Source organism: Anoplophora glabripennis, unplaced genomic scaffold (genome assembly GCF_000390285.2).
Source record: "Anoplophora glabripennis isolate ALB-LARVAE unplaced genomic scaffold, Agla_2.0 scaffold9, whole genome shotgun sequence".
Classification (NCBI taxonomy): domain Eukaryota; kingdom Metazoa; phylum Arthropoda; class Insecta; order Coleoptera; family Cerambycidae; genus Anoplophora; species Anoplophora glabripennis.
Genome location: NW_019416258.1, coordinates 1,259,365 through 1,283,040, shown reverse-complemented (window position 1 = coordinate 1,283,040; position 23,676 = coordinate 1,259,365). Strand labels below are relative to the sequence as shown.

The window sequence follows — 23,676 nt, the reverse complement described above, 5'->3', positions numbered from 1 at the left end:
GAGAAGTTTCATCCGATGAGGGACATCCTATGCAGACTGGACTGTCCACAAGGCTTAGCTGTGTGTCCCGTTATAAGTCCCGTCACTTTTCTGAACCGGATTTTATTCAAGCTCAGAAACACATTCGTTCTTTTCTGCAAAGGACACTACAAGCTCTTGCTCGCAAGACTTATTTCTTATGACCTGACTCAGTCCATTTGCCCAGAGCCCCCTTGACCACATTGGAAGATGTGCCACAAAAGCGCTCCGGACCAACGAACTCTATTTCCCTTCCTAGCAAGTCCTTCCGCTTTCTCATTTCCACCAGTTCCGTCAGCATTTGTAAAAATTGCCACAATTGCATATGAGTTTATGTTTATAACCTCTGCTAAACACGCCATAATCAAGAAAATTTCTGCTTGAAATACAGTGGCAAACTCCCCATAGCCCATATATTCCTACACTGTAAAAAAATCGGTGTGAGTGAAGGCAATAAAGGTTCGGAGTGAATCCATTGAGAGAAACTCGTACTTGGTGCACTTGTATCAGAGTAAATGTCATCATTATTGAGTGAGTTTAAATGTATATTAATTTCGAGTAAATTGAATGGCGCCGTGAAGATGGGACCACTTACATATTGCTTCTGTAATCTCGACCACAGTTGCTCCAGAAAAGCGTGATCGCCAGGAGAACAGGCCTTAGCCGGCGGCGGCGGGTCTCAGTTGGTGCGTCTCACCCAGGACAGGGAAGGCCCCACGAAGTGAATTAATTTCAACGCTGTATATCCTAATTAATCATTTACGAGTGTTTTATTTTTGAACTCAATATTTAGTTAAATAAAAACCAAGTCTGAGTAAAAAATGACTCGATAATAGTTAAACTTAAATCATATTAGAGAAAAAGTCAACTCTAAATTGGTTTTATATACTCAGAATAGAGTCAGAAGTCGCTCAATTGATAGTTAGCAGTAACTCGGATTTGAGTAACACTCACTCGTTTCTGATGCAATAGCTTACTCAGTTGTACTCATACTAACAGAGTAAATTGATACGTTATTGAGTAAAATTGAGTGAAATTTGAGTGAATTTTTTTGCAGTGTATACCCGTTGCCTGGCGGTTTTAGAATCATATAATATGCATTACAAAAGTACTAATAAGATACCATCTAGTAAATTTTCACGTCAGTTCCCATCAGAGATACAATATCAAAGTTTGTCAATAGAGAATTTGTATCAGTTTTTGTTAAAAAAAATCGGTACGTCACTGGAACACTGGGACGCCTCCCGAGTCTATTTGGGGTATTTAATGGATATCACTGAATGTGTATACTTAATTTTACCGGAAGAATTAATTACTGCCTATGAAATTTGCACAAAACAATGAAAGGGTCATTTATAAATAGGAATTCGCTAATGGTGTACGCCACTTAGACCTATTTTGTGATTAATTACTCTCATATTATTGGAAATATGATGTCTATGGAATCCAGGTTATTGATTGATTACATTATCTCCACTGTCAGGATTTAGACAAAATATATCTGTATTACGTATTAGAATCGGGCGGACCAAAATTTGAATTCGCGTTACGTTTGTGTGCATGTGAGTGATTGTGGCTTTCGAATTGCCAATTAGCAATATATTTGGATTTCATCACAATTTTAATTTTTATGTACTTATGTAATTTACATTGGCATATTTGTTTTTATAAATTTATACATTATAAAGGTGAGAGTACACACATGTAATTAAACGCAAAACTAGTAACTGTGTAATTAATTATTATATAAAACATATACGTATAATAGATTAAATGTATAAATTCCGTTAATATCGAAAATAGGAAAATTTGTATATATATATATATATACTATGAAACGGAACATATTTTTTAAGAGTGTTTTATATTTCAGTATTTATCGATGTAAACGGATCTACAAATACAAACACGATAAATGTAAATTAATTAAATACGTACGTTATGTTTGGAACAAGATATAAATATAACTTTTTAACAAGTGGTTGTAAATATTCAACAGTACACGTATGTTTTTTACACTCCGCTGATTAAAGTGTAAAGGAGGAATTTTCGGTGTATATTGTTTAATCCATACGGATTAAATTCACTGGCAATGGAGTGGAAAAACGAACAAGTAGTATTAAAAAAGTTTTCGCGAGGATTAAAGGTGCCGTTTTATTTTCCGGGATGAAAGTGTCACCTTTAATCCCCTGGGATTAAACTTCTAATCCCTCGAATTAGAACAAGCGAACATATTTACGAAAACAATTTAAATTTTTACCATGGTAGACCACAGAATACAAAACAGTGTATACGACAGTGCTTTCATAAACGATTACAAGCCACGTGACCAGTCTTTTTGTTCGGAACGGTCCTTTTATTTCCTTCACGTTGGCAATTAAATTTCGGTAAAATTAAAACAATGACATCGAGATTATATTAAAACACAACATTCTGTTTCACCGGCTGTGATTGGTGTAGCTTTTCGCGACATTTTATTCACCCAATTAGCGATGGCGTTATCTCGAGCGTAGACGCAACGGTTTGACATTGTTCATTGTAAACGCACCATTAAGATTGTTTCGTAAGATTGTAAAAATATAGTGTATTAGGATTTTGTATTTGTCGCAAAGTAGCACAGGACTAAAGTGCATTTTTATTCTTCGGAAAACCTCATTATTGGGATTACAATATACACTTTAGTCTCGTAGAACATAAGATACCATTTCATCACTTTACGCTTTGTAGGTGTATGAATTTCAGTATTATGAGAGCAGTTTTATGATATCTTGTACACCCGTAGAGGGTAAATTTTTATTCCTTAGTATGTAATAAACATTCTGATGAGACATTACGGTAACATCAAATTTAACGAGTGTCACTCCCTGTTTTACTCTCCTAAAACGACAAGGCGCCTATCAGGGTAGTCAACGTAATTAGAACCGCATTTGAATATTTGACGCCTTAACAAGCTATCGAACGCTCTGGATTAAATTTAATTAATTAGACAGTTAGATCGTTTTATTAATAACCAAAATAATGAAAGCTTAAATTTAGTGCACGCCCATGTAACGTTTTAATTTAACACCACCAATTTAATTGAAAACAAAAATGTCAAACTCGCTAGGAGGTGATGGAAAAGAAGCGAGATATTCATGATTTAATTTCACTCGAATGTTTTCGAATGCAACTTCTTGATTACCGATAGCGTCGTGATCGAACTATTTTTATCATTTCCTTATTATTGCAATCTGTGCAATAATCCGAGAGAAAAATGTATTTATGCTGGCTCCAGAAATAGGAATATCAAAGCATCTATGAGTTCGACGTAAACTGATACGTAAATAAGACATTCATATTCTTATTTAGCAAAGTTAAACTTCACTTATTCAAACAAAATCGAAATTTATATTTACTTGACTGATATGTTATATTCTTTCTAAATAAAACGTAATAGGTGTAGGATTAATAGCTGTTGTGTGGATAGCAAACAAGTGTTAAATTTCTCACGAACTACTAGGTTATTATATTTTTTTGCAGATGTAATATTAAATCATGTATGTAGTAAACAGCTCTATATTTAGACCAACGTTACTTTACCCATACCTAAGCAAGGTAATACAATATTTCATTAACTAGTTTCCGAAATACGTTCACGTGTAAAGTCCGATCTTATACTTTTTTTAATGCAACATATAATTATTAAGAACATAGTGAAGGCTGATAGATTTTCGTCCCCATGAATATGCCATTTTATATTTAAATTCCACATTTTATATTCAAATATATAAAACTGTATTGATATGAAATAAAATCAAAGGTGAATTCAAATCAAATGATTTGAATCTTGTTAAAGTTTTATCATCAGATTCCAATTTGAAACAGCTACATCGCACCATTCGAATTTACTCAGGATGCCATTTGGCTTAAGAAATGCGCCAAAAACTACTTGAAGCAGAGAACAGCGTCACGTTTGTTTCTTGTCAAAAACTACTCATAATGCTCGGCTTCTTTAGCGAATTTATTTACTTGACTGATATATTATTTCTAAATAAAACGTAATACGTATAGGATTAATAGTTGTTGTGTGGGCAGCAAACAAGTCTTAAATTCCTCACCAACTACTAGATTATTATTTTTTGCAGATCTAATATTAAATCATGTATGTATATTTAGACGAGCGTTAATTTACCCATACCTAAGCAATGTAATGCAATATTTCATTAATTAGTTTCTAATTTAATTCTATTTCCGAAATACATTCACGTGGAAAGTCCGAATAGATCTTAAACTTTTTTAAATGCAACATATAATTACTACGAACGTAGTGAAAGCTGATAGATTTTCATCCCCATGAATGCTATCAGATTCAATTTAAAACGGCTACATCACACCATTCGAATTTACTCAGGATGCCATTTGGCTTAAGAAATGCGCCAAAAACTACTTGAAGCAGAGAACAGCGTCACGTTAGTTTCTTGTCAAAAACTACTCATAGTGCTCGGCTTCTTTGGCAAATTTATTTACTTAACTGATATCTTATATTATTTCTAAATAAAACGTAATACGTATAGGATTAATAGTTGTTGTGTGGATAGCAAACAAGTGTTAAATTCGTCACCAACTACTAACTAGATTATTATATTTTTATGCAGATGTAATATTAAATCATGTATGTATATTTAGACTACCGTTAATTTACCCATACCTAAGCAATGTAAACCAATATTTCATTAACTAGTTTCTAATTTAATCCTATTTCCGAAATATATTCACGTGAAAAATCCGAATAGATCGTATACTTTTTTTAATGCAACACATAATTACTACGAACGTAGTGAAGGCTGATAGATTTTCATCCCCATGAATATGCCATTTTATATATAAATTCCACATTTTATATTCGAATATATAAAACTGTTTTGATATGAAATAAAATCAAAGCTGAATTCAAATCAAATGATTTGAATCTTGTTAAAGTTTATCAGATTCCAACTTGAAACGGCTACATCACACCATTCGAATTTACTCAGGATGCCATTTGGCTTAAGAAATGCGCCAAAAACTAACTACTTTACGTGAAGCAGAGGACAGCGTCACGTTAGTTTCTTGTCAGAAACTACTCATAGTGCTCGGCTTCTTTAGCAAATGGGATCTCCTCTCCATTGAGCCGCGACTTTACCAACTTTGCAAAGCTCTTTTATTAATAAGGCAACTAATATTCCTCCGTGAAACTAGAATGTTCAATAATTAATGTCACAATTTTAACAGATAAGTTCGCTTTTTACATGTATTTCACTGCAATTAGAGGCTTAAAATCGGCCTGTATTCTGTTAATCAGAACAATAGCCAGGTGTCATAACATAGAGTCACAAACAGTTCAACTGTTAAATGTTTGAACTTTTTTCTTTTTAGAGAACACTATAAACAATTTTTCTTTGTTCCAGGAGATGGTAGAGATGATCAACCCTTCGTATCCGAAAAAACGTCCGGGTACGAGACGAACCTCTACCTGTACTCCGAGGAAATGGAGGACAGACCGCGAATATCGACCCTCATCAGCTCCCTGGCGAACTATTCCAACACTATCCCTCCTGCCTCCAACGACCCCGACGCTCGGCCTGCTGGGGGCGCCGCCAGGATGGGCACGCTCATAGGGGTATATCTCCCCTGCATCCAAAACATTTTCGGTGTCATTTTGTTTATTCGTTTGACCTGGGTCGTAGGCACAGCAGGCGTCATCCAGGGGTTCCTTATTGTTTTTTGCTGTTGTTGTGTGACCATGCTGACGGCCATATCTATGTCTGCCATCGCTACCAACGGTGTGGTACCTGGAGGTGGAAGCTATTTCATGATATCCCGGTCAATAGGGCCCGAATTTGGAGGGGCGGTGGGCATGTTGTTCTACACGGGCACCACCTTGGCTGGGGCTATGTACATCGTCGGAGCCGTAGAAATTGTCTTGGTAAGTGATTCCGTGTTAGTACTAACTTGGGAACTGTCACGATGGAAAATGTTAGTTTATATATTTGTGGTTTGTGAGTTACTAACCTCTTACTACTAATTGACAGCTTCGGGTTGAGCATTCGTTTACTGTACTTTCTTTATTTTCATTAGCTATTTCCAGTAAATAGTATGACAGAGGTACGTGTCAGAATTTTAAAATTTGGTATTTGTTTCTGTTAATTTACCTCCTAGTCAAACATCAAAAGGCAATGAAAGAGGAATAGTTATTTTTACAATTTGCATGATGTTTGTTTTTTGTGATAAGTAACGCGAGTTACACAAATAACAAACATATAGGCTAACAAAGGTGGTTGGTAATCTGTGAACTGGTACGGAACTTTTGTTGGCATGGAGGAAATGTTTTGCAGATGTACATGACGTCCAGTCTAACCTTATTTGGAGACATAGCCGACGAAGAAGTGAAATACAACAACTTTAGAGTCTACGGCACTGGACTCCTACTGGTGATGGGCACCATAGTGTTTGTGGGAGTAAAATTTGTCAACAAATTTGCCACAGTCGCTCTTGCATGTGTCATTTTCTCCATTTTGGCTGTGTACATTGGAATTTTTGTCAATATCAACGGCAATGATAAATTACAGTTAGTATAACATCAATGTAACAAACACGTACAGGAAATTTACAAGTTTGAACTTGACGTCAAAGACTTTTTGACCCAATTGTATGTTCACATAAATTTCCAGTACAAAAAGCATGACTGAGCATGTCTGATGCATGTAAGGGTTAGGGGTATAAGTATTTAGATAGATATAGTGCACAAATGCATTAAGTTAAAGTCTATGAATGTTAATAAATTGAAAATAAACCATTTCAACTTAGTGACGCGTTAAACTGCTTCAAATGACAGTTTTTTTCTTGAAATTCAAAACGTAATCTCAGTAATTTGTATGCATTGAGTTTAAGTAAATTATACGATGTGTAAGCTCTATAACGAGCTTCGGAAAGTATATTATTACAATTTGACATTAGAAGAGATGAATAGATAATTCGCCATTTAATGTGACTTTAACCTCCTAATGTATAGAGTTCCAAGCGTTCCATATTTGTCTATGTTCCAACGGCTCAAAGATAGACCCAACCCTCCAACCCATCATAAGTCATCCTTGTTCACTTGTCTGTAGATAATAATCCTAGATGTTATGCCCCATTGTTGTCTCTCAGCCATTGTATTAGTGGTATAATCACTTAATGAGATGAAGATCGAGCGTGAATACCTTGCATCTCGCGATATACGACTTCATCTCTAATGCCTTGGATTCTCATAAAATCTCTAAATATCTTACGAAAACTCTTAAATTGTCTCATGAATGTATCATTATTAATGTTTCCAAAAACGGATTTTTCAAATGAAGTCACATTAACAGAAAAATATTGCGGAATAATTAATGTAGAATTTGTAGAAATTTGCTTGAAAATAGATAGCGATGTCAAGTATTTTTGAACGTTTGAAGGGGTTGTATAGTATACAAAGTGGTCGGCATTCTGGGTAATGATAATTTTATTTGACTGTTAACCTGAAACAATAAGCCACTTGTGCCGGGACAACATAACATGATTTTCCCTCTTCTCTCGTACTAGAATGCTCGGAATTGACACTAATTAGTTTGGGAGTTTGTCTGTATGATGTTTAAAGCTAAACTATATTATGAAGTTGACTTCTATTGTTCATCTAGATGAATTTTCTACGTTATTATACAAATTGATGTGCACTAGATAATCAACTGCATTCGCTTTATGTGTATTAATTGTAAATTATTTCACAAACGTCCATTTCATTCCATTTCGACTCATCAGAGATCAAATCCAGTAGAGTACAGTACATTATGTTTTTGATTCACATTCGAGATGAAATGTTATAGAAATATTACGTGATTGCAGCATGTGTTTACTTGGCAATAGAGTACTAAAAATGGACAATATAAGTAACTGCAACAAAGACCCGTCAGGGGTACTGCACAAAATGTTTTGTCCAACTGGAAATGAGAGTTGTGATCCTTATTATTATAAACATGATGTCTCGATCGACAGAGGTATTAAAGGACTTTCTTCCGGAGTATTATTTGGTAAGCCTTGACTGCAAGCTGTCCTTAGCTACTACAAAGCACATATTTTTCAGATAATATTTACGACAGTTTCCTGGAACAAGGTCAATTTATTGCTAGAGGAAGAGAACCAGCTGACACTGAACCATTAGGAGACGATACCTTTAACCAAATTTTTGCCGACATTACAACGAGTTTTACAATACTTATTGGTATATTCTTCCCTTCAGTAACAGGCATAATGGCTGGTTCTAACAGGTCAGGCGACCTTGCTGACGCTCAAAGATCTATCCCCATAGGAACTATTTGTGCTATTCTAACTACCTCCACGGTATATCTGTCCTCAGTTCTGTTATTTGCAGGAACCGTTGACAACCTGCTACTTAGGGATAAGTAAGTATTTTAATCATCAATGAAACCAGTTTCGCTAATCAAAAACGCGTTTTAGATTCGGTTCTTCAATAGGAGGGAAACTAGTGGTAGCAAACATAGCCTGGCCCAATCAGTGGGTGATACTGATAGGTTCCTTTTTATCGACTCTTGGTGCTGGTTTGCAATCTTTGACCGGAGCCCCTCGTCTGCTCCAAGCTATCGCGAAGGATGGAATAATTCCATTTTTAGCTCCATTTGCAGTGTCTTCAAGCAGGGGTGAACCAACAAGAGCCTTAATTCTCACACTGTTAATCTGTCAATGTGGTATTTTACTTGGAAATGTCGACGTATTGGCACCTCTACTTTCTATGTTCTTTTTAATGTGTTATGGATTCGTTAACCTTGCATGCGCACTACAAACACTACTGAGAACTCCAAACTGGAGACCAAGATTCAAGTATTACCATTGGTCTCTGTCTTTCATTGGTTTGTCGCTGTGTATAGCTGTTATGTTCATGACCTCATGGTATCTAGCTTTGTTGGCTATGGCAATGGCAGGGATTATTTACAAGTACATCGAATACAGAGGGTAAGATCAAATAACTCGATATTTTTCAAACTCTAAGCAACTACATTTTAGCGCTGAAAAGGAATGGGGTGATGGAATCAGAGGATTGGCGTTGTCTGCTGCTAGGTATTCATTGCTACGTTTGGAGGAAGGGCCACCTCATACTAAGAATTGGAGACCCCAGATTCTTATTCTAGTTAAACTGACATCCGATTTGTTGCCAAAGTACAGAAAACTATTTTCATTTGCAGCTCAGCTCAAAGCTGGTCTGTATTTTGATTTTTTTCTTATTTTCCAACCACTAATAACCGTATATTTTAGGAAAGGGTTTGACTATATGTTCCTCGGTAATAGGTGGTGAATATACTCGCTCTTGTGGCGAGGCAATGGCAGCAAAGCAAAGCTTGAGCAAAACAATGGAAGAGGAAAGGGTTAAAGGATTTGCTGATGTTCTAGTTGCTCGAGACATTACTGAGGGTCTTTCTAACTTGTAAGATTATTTATCTTCCAACCGATCTGTGTTTAACGTAGAACATTTTAGAGTGCAAACGGCTGGTTTGGGTGGTCTCAAACCAAATACAGTGATATTGGGATGGCCGTATGGTTGGAGACAGTCTGAAGATGATCGCACCTGGCAAGTATTCTTAGAAACCGTAAGAAATGTCACTGCGGCTCGTATGGCTTTACTGGTTCCTAAAGGCATAAACTTCTTTCCGGATTCTGGAGATAAAGTTGTTGGAAATATCGATATTTGGTGGATAGTACACGATGGAGGATTGCTCATGCTATTGCCTTTCTTACTAAAACAACATAGAACTTGGAAGAATTGCAAAATGCGCATTTTTACGGTGGCTCAAATGGAGGATAATTCTATACAGATGAAGAAAGACCTTAAGACGTTCCTATATCATCTAAGAATCGAAGCTGAAGTAGAAGTAGTAGAAATGGTTCGTATAAAAATTAAAACTGCCTTGTTAAATACGGTAAATATCGATCGACTTTAACGTTGTAGATGGATCACGATATATCGGCTTACACTTATGAAAGAACTTTGATGATGGAGCAGCGTAACCAGATGTTGCGAGAACTTCGCTTAAACAAGAAAGAAAGTTTAGGAGTGGTAAGTTTGCTAATACGATTTAACGAGAGTTTACCGTTAATACTACATAATTAATTTAAATTATCTTTGACACGCAAGGTTCAGACTTTGGTGGATTTCAATGAATTATCGACAGAAGAGAAACTCCCATTGGTAAAGCTGAATCGCAGTTTGCTAGATTCATGGTTTATTAATTTTTGCACGGTTTTATTCTGTTACCATTCTTCCCCTCATTTTAAACCTCTCTTATTAGGAATCCATCAACATCATTCTTTTATGCTTTATTGCCCGTAATATTTTGAGTTGATATTTTTAGGTACAGTCAATTGTAGATCAACATCATCCAGACGCTAAAATAGCGACTAAAGTGCGTTTTCAGGAACCTGGATCCGGTGGCGATAACAAAACGGCTGAGGGAGAAGAACCTACAAATGAGGTAAAATGATTGTACAATTATCTACGTTTTAACTAATTTTTATGTATACGAACAGTTACAGCCTAACCCAGAAACGAAAGACGACTGTGAAAATTCGACTAAAGAAAAGGAAGACTCATCGGAAAAAGAAAAGGAGTGTACAAATGAACACAACTCTAATTCTGTTTCAGAGGAAAACAATAAACCCGTAACAAAAACCCCGTAAGTAAGGACTTAACAAATTACCTACAGATAGAAAGACAGAATTTTAAAACAGCCAATATGTCTAGTATATAGTAACTAATTGAATGAGATAGAAATTAGTACACAAATGGAGTGAGCAGCAAGAGACAACTATGGTATAAAGTCCGATGATGTTGGATACTGTTCCATTTTTTAGTTGTATAAATGTATGATACAATTGGTAGCTAGTAAGTTGTTTATCCAAATTTTGAACAAAATAACATTAACATAAAAAATCTTAAATTTCGACAATTACAAAAACTTAAACAACCCATAAACATAAGTAATTTGCACACTGAAGTAATGGCTTCGCCACAAGTTACTACCGACCTTATTTAACGGTAGACGTAACATATTTTTAAAAGTAGTCTTCACCGGGCAATGTCTTATTATACAAATATTTATAACGCTGTAACTATAAAAGATATTTATGATATCCTGTGGATGATATTACGCATTTTTTTTTACAGTGACGAAGGAAATGTTCGTCGTATGCATACCGCAGTAAGGCTGAATGAAGTGATAGTGAATCGTTCTCACGACGCTCAACTAGTCATTTTGAATTTACCCGGCCCTCCCAAAGACACCAAAATGGAAAAAGAGTCAAATTGTAAGTAGAATTTATCGCTGTAGTCGATTATCACAGATGAATCCAGGATCATTTCCATTCAATCCAGTCCAATCAACGAAACTGTTAATAAATTAAGCAGAATACGATCGATCGAATTGTGCGGATGGTAAACAAAGGGTGTTATTTTCAGATATGGAATTTTTAGAGGTGCTCACCGAAGGCTTGGAGCGAGTGCTGATGGTGCGTGGCGGAGGTCAGGAGGTCATCACCATTTATTCTTAATTTTATTGTGACACCAAAAATTGCGACATCAGATGCCGCAGTTTGCCAAAAAGCATAAAAATAATCAAAGAACATTTGCTACATGAAATGACGATGGCGTAACAGTATTTTAGAATGTTAAAACAAATGAAAATAGTGATTATACCAAAGAGATACTTATTTATTCTTCTTAATGTTATAGATTGTATTTGGCCGGATGGGCATGAAATGCTCATGTAGGCTTCGTGATTCTTTAACCTATATAATACTGTATCAATCAAAATGTTGGTTACGAAAAGTGCTCATTTTTCTACGAAAGAATGGCGGCTGGCGAGGCCAGTAATGACGTGCAGTGTTATGATAGGGCGTAGCATAAGAAGTAGAGTAGATAATTCTGCTAACACTATCGAGTGTATTTCATGTAGTTCTGTTACATCATAAATTTCCTGCGAAAAACTTAATTTACAACTCTCTCAGTGGATTCATACGTAGAGGTTATCATTTTTTATTCAATAAACATGAAGGCGGTGCATGAATTGCCTATACACTATTCTAAATGCTTTCGTATTTTCGGTTTCGTTGACCCATCTTGGTGCAAGTTTACAAGGAACTAATATTTCAATTCCTATAAGTCGTAAAGCAGCCGTTCTTATTATTTTCTGTTAGATGGTAATAACATGCGTTCTCTCGATAACTATTTAACTATATTAGGAAAAAAAGATTTTGAGCAATATTATCTTAATAATAATTACTGTATTAAATGTCAAATTACGAGTGATAAAACTGTATTTGCTGGACTACTTTGGTAACATGTCTTAAAATGCAGTAATTTGTAGATGTTAGCATTTTTTATTCCACATTCCAAATTTTTCGGAAACATTTCCCGTTCCCCAACTTCACGTCTACACATTTTTGCAGAATATCCAACATGTTGCGAAGAATACTTTTTTTAAATAAGTACAATCCTTACTTATCGGCGGAGGGTGCGGTATGACACAATCTTCAACATATTTTCGCGAGCTATGACCAACTGATCGCTTACTATGGTAGGGAGCGGCTAAGGATGGTCCAAACGTACAAACTTTTAAAATATTGAATTTTATCTGATAAATTCATTGCCATTTTGGACCATGTCCGCAACACTTGACGTATTTACTATTTATTCATAAGGATAAGGTAGATTAACTGATTTGTCAAACAAATATCATACTGTATAATATGTGCTTTATTTATATGTTACATGGTTTGTTATTTATTGTTGATATATTTGTTATCCATAGGAATGTAGGAGTTTAGTGCAGGACGTTAAATTTTGTTGATTTAGTTGTTAGCTCCCAAAGATGAGGTAGTTCCAATATTCAAACAAAAATATTATGACAAATGAAACCCAACATAAACACATTTTAAGTCACATCTCACACATCACAAGAGGTCTTTCCCATGTTTACCAAATATGAGTTGTTCCTGTATTTTCTTAAACTTTAAACAAACTAGAAGAAATTTATTAATTGAATACATTATATTTTCAGGTACTTAAAAGTTATATATTTTGACAAATGTTGGAAAGTATATTTTTATATTTCGTGTAGGCATATGGGAGGGCCTATTTTCCTTATGTTCCGAAAAAGAGTCGCTCCGTTGTTATAAAAATGTGGCTACCCGCCGTCTACACTATACTATACTATCTCGTGCAACAGCGCAAGTGTAGGGATAAATAGTGCACTAGTGATCTCAACTAGCCTTAAAGGTACCTTAAAATATTAAATTCTATTTATTTATATTAAAGTATCACTAACGTAGCTAGTGCCCAGATTACGCCATTGTACATCAACTTATTATGACTGTTGGTGCAAATCTTAATGGCGTCTAGCGTTTCGAAGTCTGTTGCCTCCGTCAGTACTTTAGTCGCGGATCGAGTTCATCGATGAAACTAACAGGAATGACACTAATATTTAGGGTTTTCATTTGCCACGGCCCCATATTTTTTACATGGACTGATTTTTAAAGGAAGAAGAAATAAATCGACTAGCTTTCCCTTGACCAAAATTCTTTTTGTGAAAAATTTTGCTTTTTTTTAGAAAAATTACGTGCATAAATACATGAGGAATATGATGATCTTGAAATGTGCCAAACTATCGGTTAACTCGTAGTTCTCGATCCAAATTTTAACATCTATTCATGTTTTTCAACTTTTATTTCTCTGTATGTCTGTAACCTTAAATAACATTGTAAATGGCGCAATCTGTTCTTTATTATTATTATTGACAATGTGTTCATTGGATAAAACATGAAATAAAATTATGAATAGTACGTAGATATATTGTTCTTTTTTACCATAACCTTATTATTTTTATTTTTCAGGTACGGTAATAAAAATAAATATTCGGGGATAAATAGTACCCCTTACATCATTTAAATCGCATTATATGTAAATAGTTTCAGTAATAAAGACCTTACAGACATTAAAATTATTTTTAAAATCGAAATTATTTTGAAAGTTATGTTATTTACCTTTCAATCAAGATTTTACATTTTGGAAACATTGTCTGTGAGGACACCTTTCATTATTCGAGGTCAAGGCTCGAGTTATTGATTTTACACTTCAACAAAGAATGAGGTGCAAAATCAATCCACTTTGTCTTTTCCTCAACTTTTAAACTTCGCCGATGTTTTATATATTCAAATGTAAATAGCATTCAATACAAGTTTATAACAATGGAACATTTGGTAAATAAAATTGCTGTTATCTACTTTAATGTGTTGATAAAAATGTTATTAAAATATATGGCACAAGGCAACTTGTAAAACAGAGAAATGTATTAGCAGTTGCCTATCTAATACCTGGAAGAACACAAAAGATAAAAATTATATCAGAGCCTTTTGTGTTTTTGTAATTAAACAACTATGTTTTTACTAATGCACTAACTGAGATGAATGAACCATATAAAATAAACATCAGAAAAGAAATAGAGTCGTATAATTTAATTCTCGATCATTCTCATTATTGTATTTAATATCTAATCATTCACTAATATTCTGAGTAAAAAAATAAGAATCAGCAATTTACATTAAAAAGGTAATCTTTAAACGACTATCTCAAGTGCAAAAGATGTGATAACTTCAGTTAGCAATATGCAGGTAAGTACTGAAAACAAATACGACTTAGAACAAAAACGTGAGTGAGAGTTTAAAGAAATATGTACAGAATAACAAGAAAGTTTAGTTCAGTAAAATTACTATACATCATTAAAAAAAGTATCAGAAGTTCCCTAATTACAATACAGTTATTACAGTTGATTGTAAAAATTGGGAATTTTGTGTTTGAATGAACTAATACGTAAGCTACTTGCAAGTAGATGGGGCTGTCCATATTTTAAGAACTAACAGTAGAAATCTGTACAGTCACTAGTTTATTTGTAGTTTACTTTATTGTTTCAGTCAGAAAATGTTATGAGGGGCCCAATAAATTATCCCGTTGCAAGTCAGTTTACAAAAACCAGCTAGTTCATAAATTGCATATAAAATAAAACGATACACGACATGTGAATTTATTTAAAAATGCTGCATTATTATGACAAAATGAAGGTAGTTGCAGAAACAGGAACTGAATTAACAATTTAGGTAGAAAAACGTATGGCAAAACACATTGTATATGTCTTCTTTGCGCCATTTTGATTTTACGACATTAATGTTTGAAGAATCGACATTATTTATAAAGTAAGTAATTGTAAGTAATTAATACTATCTGCTAAAAGCTCATTTAGATTTGAAAACTGTTAATGCATCTTCCGTGCATCTATAAAAATTCAGTAAATAATAATAATTTTATTAGTTTTATAATTTTTTGAATGCAGAACGTATTTAATTTTGCGGACGATTCACGAACTACATTATGGATTAAGAGAGTTTCCAAATTTTTCCTATTCTACGAAAGATGGCGCTGCTTTTCCCAATTCTCCATTATCTAAAGTGTTTCTGTTTTTTGTACATGAATGAAAAACTGGTCGTTTGTGCTTCTGCATATTAAGTTCGTGGACTCCAGCTCACTCGTTTGCATCGAAGTGTACGTATATTTATCGACGCCAGTAACTTACTTGGTTTTTCTGCGGGCCTTATTTTTTTCGCTACCGACAGAGGGACTAACACCTGTGGTGTCCGCGCAGGTATATATCGCGGTAAAGTGTGATCCAAGTGCGGGAAGAGGCTAAAAACAACGCGGCAGCATCTCTTGGCCGGCCGGTACAGGCATCTTTGAATCTATTATGGCTGCTACCAGTGTTGTAGTTTTAGATAGAGGAAATAATACCACTTGCACTATCAACTTACATGGCAAGTCCAAACGTTCATAAAAATTTTTATACTTTTATTCACCATTCCCTCAACCATGACTTTTTAAACTGACGCATACTTTCATAAAAAATAAACATAACCTATAAAAACATTTTTCATGTTTTTAAATTTCAGGTGCCACTGTGGTTTCCTGGCGAGTGAATAATCAGGAACAATTGTTTGTGAGGTAAAACTAATTCATATAAAGTAGTTGAACTATTGCATGCACAAATGAACATGACCAGTAAAAAAAAATAAAAAAACTCACTTTATTACTTTCTTGTAGAGTATTATTTTTAACTTCACTTTTAAGTGAAATATTGTTATTTTTTTTTAAAACTGGCTTTAGTTTTAATAAGTAATTCTCGTTCAAGTTTTAAATATTATGAAAGACAATATATGTAATTATAAATACATTGAAAATATAAAACAGTAGAAATTAAATCAATCAATTCAAATATAAAAAAAAAATTGTTTGGTTGAAGGTGCCTAAAAATAAATGGAACAAAAAAATTAGACAATTAAAATGAAATGGAAACAATGTTTCATGTTTTATTTTTCATTTTTCATTTTTAGCAAACAAGCTGTTTTTGACGGTAAAAAGGCCATAAGAGGTGGAATACCTTTTGTTTTTCGTAAGTATTTAAAAAAAGTTTTGAGTTCGAATAATTAACTGTACTTTAACATTCAGCACAATTTGGACCATGGACTTTTGGTCCACAACACGGTTTTGCCAGAATTGTGCGATGGAACTTAGAAAAGGCACCTGAAAGATTAGCAAGCGGTGATGTGGAAGCAATATTTTCCATGATGGACACAGATTTTACCTGTTCCATGTGGAATTACCAGTAAGTATGACTAGAAGGCCATATTTTCAAAGAAAAGAAAATACTACTACTATACTGTAAAAAATATTTAGCTTTCAAATTAGTTATAAAAAATTCTGTGAAATGGCAAAATAAATTTATTGAGTGATGTTATTAAATATTATAGGAAAGTGCTGGCCAAAAAATACCCATTTTCATAATTAATTACTCATAAGTGGAGGGGGGAAGGGGGGGGTGGGTAATGTCTTCAGATGCACACACACATTGGTACTTCTGACATAATCAATTGTTTTAATACTTAAATATTGCCGAAGTATTGCTAATAGTACTTACTATTACTTAAGCTTGTACACCATAATATTTTTGCAATTATGAACTATTTAGTGGTATTGCTAAAATAGTTTTTCACTTGCTATACAGGGTGATTCACAACTTATCCAAAAAAATTTGGGAATAGATGCGCCATGAGAAATGGAGTCAATATCGTAAAAAAAATTTTGTAAAATCCTTATAGTTTCCGAGAAAAAAAATATTGAAGTTATGGTACATTCAACCACTACATAGCTGGACAACTGTAGTCTCTAGCGTCATTCGTAATACGTGTGGAGAGCCACGTGGCTTCAGCGACTCCGAATACTGAAATCAGATTTTGCAATCGTCGTTGCGATAGTATTTACCTGTGGTGTTTACAATAGTTTCTAAGTAGTTATTGCCAAAAATGTTTTGCATGTATAGCAATTCGAAGTTGATGGATATCGTTTTAATTTATGGTGAAGCATTTGTGTTATGATGAAGCAAGACAACATTTGTGTTAGTTCGTAGAAACTGAGTAAGACGGACCCAAATGTGTTTATACGTTGGTGGATAAAATTTTGAACAATTGTTGTTGTAACATCGGGTATGTCAAATGATTTTATTATTTAGAACACAAATTAATTTTATTAATTAATAAAAGCAATTTGCCGATATAAAATAGGTGCGATAAAATTCTATTTACATATTTCTTTCCTTGCGAAAGTTTTTGTCCGCTTTTATTACACCCCATGCTGGTCACATTGTGCGACGTTAGGTTTTACAGTGGACCAGTTTCCAGTGCTGTGCAGAAGTGTATTTTTAAATCATTTTCGAACTGCCCTTTTTGATTTTTTCTTTACAAAACTGTATTTGTAAGGGTCCCCTGTACATCCATAATTTTTTTTGGATAAGTTCTGAATCACCCTGTATATTTAATTATATTTTTCAGTTTATTTGAATGTTAATTATATTTTAAAGAGTAGGATTAATTCAAATTTCTTGAATCGCTATTTTCTAGGTTTCGACTGACTTATAGACTGATTCTTCGTGAAAAAGAACTGCATTTTAATATAGCCGTATACAACCCAAGCAAGGAGCTTACGTTCAGCTTTAACATGCTTTTGCACACATACTTTAAGGTGCCTGATGTCCGTCGTTGTCAAATTACTGGGCTGCAGGGCTGCACTTTCATAGATAAGACAAGAGACGGAACTGTCTACCAGGAGGTAGGTATAATCCTTATCGTGCTATAATAAAACTGTATGAATTGCATATTATCATTTTTTTCCCATGTAATATAATGTATTGTGAAGGATAAGCTCTTTTATTATCTTAGAGTATAAAATATTAAGTTATAATATTTTCTTTAAACACTGTAACAAAATTTTTTTGTTATTGAACAAAAGTATCAAAATATGGGAATATTCTTTCTGGAACGAAAATTTAAAATACTTAAATTATATCAGACGAGTAAATTTTGCTGCCACTCACAAAATCAAAATATATTTGTATTTTTTTATGTTATTTTCTCTTAGACCAGAGACGTCGTGACAATAGGAGAATGGACAGACAGGATCTATCAAAACACGCCTCAGGAACACATAATAACAAATGTGGTGTCGGGTAGAAAGATGCGTATCCAGAAATACAATTTCCCCGACACTGTTATCTGGAATCCCTGGATCGAGCAAGCTAAGGAAATGTCGGATTTTGGAGACGACGAGTATCCTAACATGGTATGTGTTGAGGCGGGGCACGTTTCAAGCCCAGTGATTCTGGTGCCTGGTACCGCTTTCGAGGCTAGCCAGATATTGCAGGTCATGTGAAGAGTGTTAACAATATTTAACGCCCGTCCGCAAACTGCAATTGGTTTAAATCTTGTATTGATACGAGTGATATTATGTGTTGGTAATTAATTCCAGAGCAATGCATTTTGGTTTGTTTAGTGGGTTAGTTGGTAGTACTAGAGATTGTATGAATTAAGTTAGAATACATTTAAATGCTTCCTTTTTATACATCATGGCGTATGTAGAGACTGTACCGTTAACGTTAGCAACACAAAATATAACTGAAATGTATTTATGCAAGATACATGTTTTTATAAAAAAAAGCAATAGTTTAGAATAATCACTCTACTATAAGGAATGTGTTGTGGTTGATCCACCGTTCTACATTCCCCGAGAAATCTAGCCTTATGTCGTATACGACTGGTAGTACTATGATAAGTCCTATGTTCTCATCGTGCAATAGTAAATGATGTTTTCATGAAGTTATACTTTTGATAGCTAACTTATTGTTAGGGCCGCTTTAAACTTTAAATAAATTATTATCATATAGATTTTTGTTTCATTTTTCGAAGATTTTCCTCTAAAAATTATATATCCAAAATATTTGTTACTGAAAATATTGTTTTTCTTAATGCTTCTATTTAGTTTGTTGAGTAAAATCTAGCAGCAATAATCTGCAAAACAAAGTTTTTTAATTAAAAATTAACCTGTGTTTTTGTGAACTCTAAAAAGATTCCTTTTAAATCATTTTTTGGTAACTAAAAATATATAATAGATTTTATTTTTATTGGTTTTCAAATAAATTTTAATCGGATTTCTAACCTATCCTATCTAACCTAAAATTGGGTTTTTATTTAATTCCAGTGGAATTTAATGAACCACCTTGTATATACCTACCTGCTACATTACATCTTGTATGTCTGGAGTATTCACATTTTTTAATTGTTAGGCAACCAACTTTACAAAAGGCTTGGACAGATGGTTCAAAACGTTCAAAAAAATTAAGAAAGCTACAAAGTGAAAAGAAGAATACTCAGTTGAATGTTAATATGCTTTTGACCACAAAGTAAATATGGGAGAGGGAAGGACACTCCGGCAGCTTTGTTTAGCACGGGTTGGGTAAATGTCGTAAGGTATTACAAGAGCGAGATTTAGACGAAACTTTCGACTAATGGAGCAGGATCCAAATTTTAAGCATAAACACATTTTTTACTGTACCCAGAAGACCAATATTTTTTCAAAAATTATTTAAGACTACTACATATTTTGTTATCTCAGTTCGATACAAATCATTACTTCTTTATACGAACTAAAATAAATAATATCTGAAAATAACTATCGATCTGGTCATTTAAAAATCGGTAATTTACCTTAAAATGAAACATGTGAAATGTGATCAATTATCTATCGGTCATTAATTTTCAAACATTATGTTATTACTCATATCTAAACATATAAGTCCCTTATTTGGAAAATTTGAAAGCAACTCCTTAAAAAAGAAAAATAATTATTAACCACCATAAACAGCGATTTTAAAGGATATTTTTCGACTTTAGTCATTTTTGTAAGCGACTGCAATTATTAAAAATAACTATTGTCCTCGAATAACTTATGGGGAAATCTATTTCAGTACCATATAAGCTTGTTTTAAAACAACCCAACGCTTTGTCGGTCCCATAATCATGAGGTAGGTATTTTCGTCCAGTGGTTCCCAGAAGGCTAATTCAATTTCAAGCGAATATTTGTCTACCTCTAGTCTAGACTCCGCCTTGTATATACAAAGGAATGACTAACCTTATAGAAGGCCGAAACAGCAAATTTATTTTTTATATATTTCGAGGATCAGTAGCGGAAATTTCAAAATGTTATCGAAGTGTGTAAAACTTTTTCAATGCGCGTTGTGGTTTGTGTCTACAGTTATGTACTCTAAGGTATTTACTGGAACTATTAATTTTAATAATTTTTTATTAGTGGTACGCACCTGTATACTTAAGAGATTACCATACCTCATGAATATAATAATTCTTACAAATATTTTAGTTACACGGTCTAAAATTTCGAAAACGTTCTTGTTTTATCTACACAAAAACATGTTAATAGGTTTGCTTAAGGGCGGTGGAATCAGTATAAACAAATATTGGCGTAACGGAGGTTCTTTATGCTTGGCTTAGGACCACCTTTGGTTTATACCTTCGGCGCGGCGGCTTCCTGGAATTCCTGGATTGTAAAAGTTTATGTAGTGAGAATGTTAATGTTTATCAACTAGCGAGGTATAATTTCACGTCGAACATTTTCGAACACACCGAGTCTGTGGGCGCCAGAAATGTAATTTATTTAAAAAACATATGTTAAGTACAGTATTAGTGCTTATAATTTGTTACAGGTATTAAATTATATATTTTATTATTACCTCTTGCTGTTACTTACCGTTACATTAAAAGTATTAAGCTTATTCAATAAGCGCTAAAATTATTTTAAAATTCCTCAAATGAAATCATATACTTACAATGGAAACTGGGAAACAGTAACATCGCGACAGACGTGAGGCAAAGTGAGGCGCGACATCCTTGCGGTGATGAGCTTGCTACACAGGTCCGTCCGGTACCGTTGCGGTACCGCACATCCAACCTGTACTGTATTTTTCACTGTTTTTACTGCTTTATAAAATAATTGTAACATAAAAACCTTTTTTACGCCTGTAATTTTGTTTTCTTATTCTTACTAGATGCTAGTACCATAGGTACCAACAAAGTGTTGCAAACAAAAAAATCTCGATTAATATTGTATTTAAAAATAGGTAATCATTTTTTCTTTTTTGATGATGGAATTTTAAAATCAATCGTTAAGACATCTTCGCCTTTTAATGAACAAAGCACATGTAAAATATTGGGAATGCCGAACTCTGAACTTAGTACCTGCGCGGTTCTGAGAAAACCAAAACGGTATTTACCAAGTGCGCATGAGCACATTGTGTTAGAACTCGTTAAAGGGTGAACCAAAACAATGTTGAACATTACAACAAAGCCAAATGCATCATTTAATATCGTTGCTTTTTTTTATTTAAAATTTAGCTTTGTGCGTCTTACCGTTTCGGAAAATTCAATGGTGTGTAATTACAGTTTCCGAAATTTCAATGGTGCGTAACCTGAGTAAATCAGGCTGTATACTCCTACCAAATGTACACTAAAAAAACAATTCCATAAACAAATTAGTGAATGATCTAAAAATCCAAATAGAAACATTGAAGAAATACATACCACTCAACGTTGCCAGACGTCCCGATTTTTAACCCAAAATTAAATGTCCCGCGCGGGACAGGCTCAGTCCCGTTTTTCCCGCACTTGATTTGTTTTTTTTTAGGCATCAATTATTTCCTCCAAGTCTGTTTATCTGACATCGATTTCTTTGAAAACAATTTGTTTCCCAGATATCCTGAGACTTTTTTTTAGGCATCAATTATACAAATGCGTCATGTCCCGTTTTTGGACGAAAGAATCCCGCTTTTTTATTCAAAAAGTTTCAAAATCCCGCTTTACCCGAAAAAAAATCTGGCAACGCTGATACCACCTGACATTGGAATAATAAAGCCGCTGTATAAAATCAATAAAATTTTTTTAGAACATAATAATTTTGTATTTTCTTTATTTCTCACAAAACAAATTTTTGTTTATTTCGATATCTGTCAAAATTGAAGAGTAAAACTTTTTCCAAGAACAATAGACCTTTTTAGTAGTGACGTAACATACGCCAAATAATAGGCAACCTCATAGTACACATTGTCATGAAGAATTTCTCAGTATTTTTACTAGATGGATGTTCGACCTTATGTACTTTAGACATAAGTGCCAAAAAAATGTCTTCTTTGTCATGACCTTAAATATCGCGATATTCGGGAAATGTTAGAAATATTTAAGAAGTTTCACACCCCAAGTGACAAACTAAAAGAATTATAGAATTTGTATTTTTAAATTGATTGAACAATATTGACTTTTATAGTAATAAAAAAATTTAAATTATATCAATGTTACTGAGCATGCGCATTAAATATAATTTATCGCTGCGCAACTTTTTTGAATTTAAAATGAATCTAGCTTTGTGCGTCTTACCCTTTCCGAAATTTCAATGGTGTGTAACCTGAGTAAATCAGGCTGCCTATTCCTACCAAATGTACACTAAAAAAACAATTCTATAAACAAATTAGTGAATGATCTAAAAATCTAAATAAACATTGAAAAAATACATACCACCTGACATATGGGAATAATTAAGCCAGTATAAAATACATATTTTACTTCCAATCTCCAATCGTTTCAAAAATTCATGCGGCTATAAAATCAATAAAAATTTTTTAGAACATAATTTTATATATTTTTTATTTCTCACAAAACAAATTTTTGTTTATTTCGATATTTGTCAAAATTGAAGAGTAAAACTTTTTCCAAGAACAATAGACCTGTTTAGTAGTGACGTAGCATACGCCAAATAACAGGCAACCTCGTAGTACACATTGTCATGAAGAATTTCTCAGTATTTTTACTAGATGGATTTTCTACTTTAGACATAAGTGCCAAAAAAATGTCTTCTTTGTCATGACCTTAAATATCGCAATATTCGGGCAATGTTAGAAATATTTAAGAAGTTCTAAACCCCAAATGACAAATTAATAGAATTATAGAATTTATATATTAAATTTATAGAACAATATTGACTTTTATAATAATTAATAAATTAAAATTATATCAATGTTACTGAGCATGCGCATTAAAGATAATTTCATGTAAGCGAAGTAGCCTCGTAACACGATACCATTCAAGAAAAGTTTGGTTCTGGTTAAGAGTAAGTCT

The 23,676-nt window shown here is 33.7% G+C and overlaps 2 protein-coding genes across 4 annotated transcripts in view; both read left to right on the top strand.

The window, feature by feature from the left end:
• The window catches only part of LOC108909281 (solute carrier family 12 member 4), a 147,835-nt gene extending 133,924 nt beyond the window's left edge, over nucleotides 1-13,911 (top strand). For 2 of the 3 annotated variants that reach the window (XM_018713591.2, XM_018713606.1), the window contains exons 2-14: nucleotides 5,445-5,962; nucleotides 6,372-6,604; nucleotides 7,903-8,087; nucleotides 8,141-8,459; nucleotides 8,515-9,027; nucleotides 9,079-9,272; nucleotides 9,328-9,496; nucleotides 9,548-9,953; nucleotides 10,019-10,126; nucleotides 10,422-10,541; nucleotides 10,597-10,742; nucleotides 11,234-11,373; nucleotides 11,525-13,911. In XM_018713591.2, the coding sequence (XP_018569107.1) occupies nucleotides 5,445-5,962; nucleotides 6,372-6,604; nucleotides 7,903-8,087; nucleotides 8,141-8,459; nucleotides 8,515-9,027; nucleotides 9,079-9,272; nucleotides 9,328-9,496; nucleotides 9,548-9,953; nucleotides 10,019-10,126; nucleotides 10,422-10,541; nucleotides 10,597-10,742; nucleotides 11,234-11,373; nucleotides 11,525-11,616 (3,143 nt within the window). In that variant the 3' untranslated portion in view covers nucleotides 11,617-13,911. The remainder of the gene's footprint in view (nucleotides 1-5,444; nucleotides 5,963-6,371; nucleotides 6,605-7,902; nucleotides 8,088-8,140; nucleotides 8,460-8,514; nucleotides 9,028-9,078; nucleotides 9,273-9,327; nucleotides 9,497-9,547; nucleotides 9,954-10,018; nucleotides 10,127-10,421; nucleotides 10,542-10,596; nucleotides 10,743-11,233; nucleotides 11,374-11,524) is intronic. The other variant, XM_018713598.2, reaches the window with a different exon arrangement.
• A 1,946-nt stretch (nucleotides 13,912-15,857) lies between these two features.
• Nucleotides 15,858-19,381, top strand: LOC108908980 (glucose-6-phosphate 1-epimerase). The gene is made up of 6 exons (XM_018713187.1): nucleotides 15,858-15,924; nucleotides 16,060-16,111; nucleotides 16,501-16,559; nucleotides 16,616-16,772; nucleotides 18,064-18,271; nucleotides 18,581-19,381. The coding sequence occupies exons 1-6, from the start codon at nucleotides 15,858-15,860 to the stop codon at nucleotides 18,869-18,871; spliced, it is 834 nt and encodes a 277-aa protein (XP_018568703.1). The 3' UTR covers nucleotides 18,872-19,381.
• Nucleotides 19,382-23,676: the final 4,295 nt, after the last annotated feature.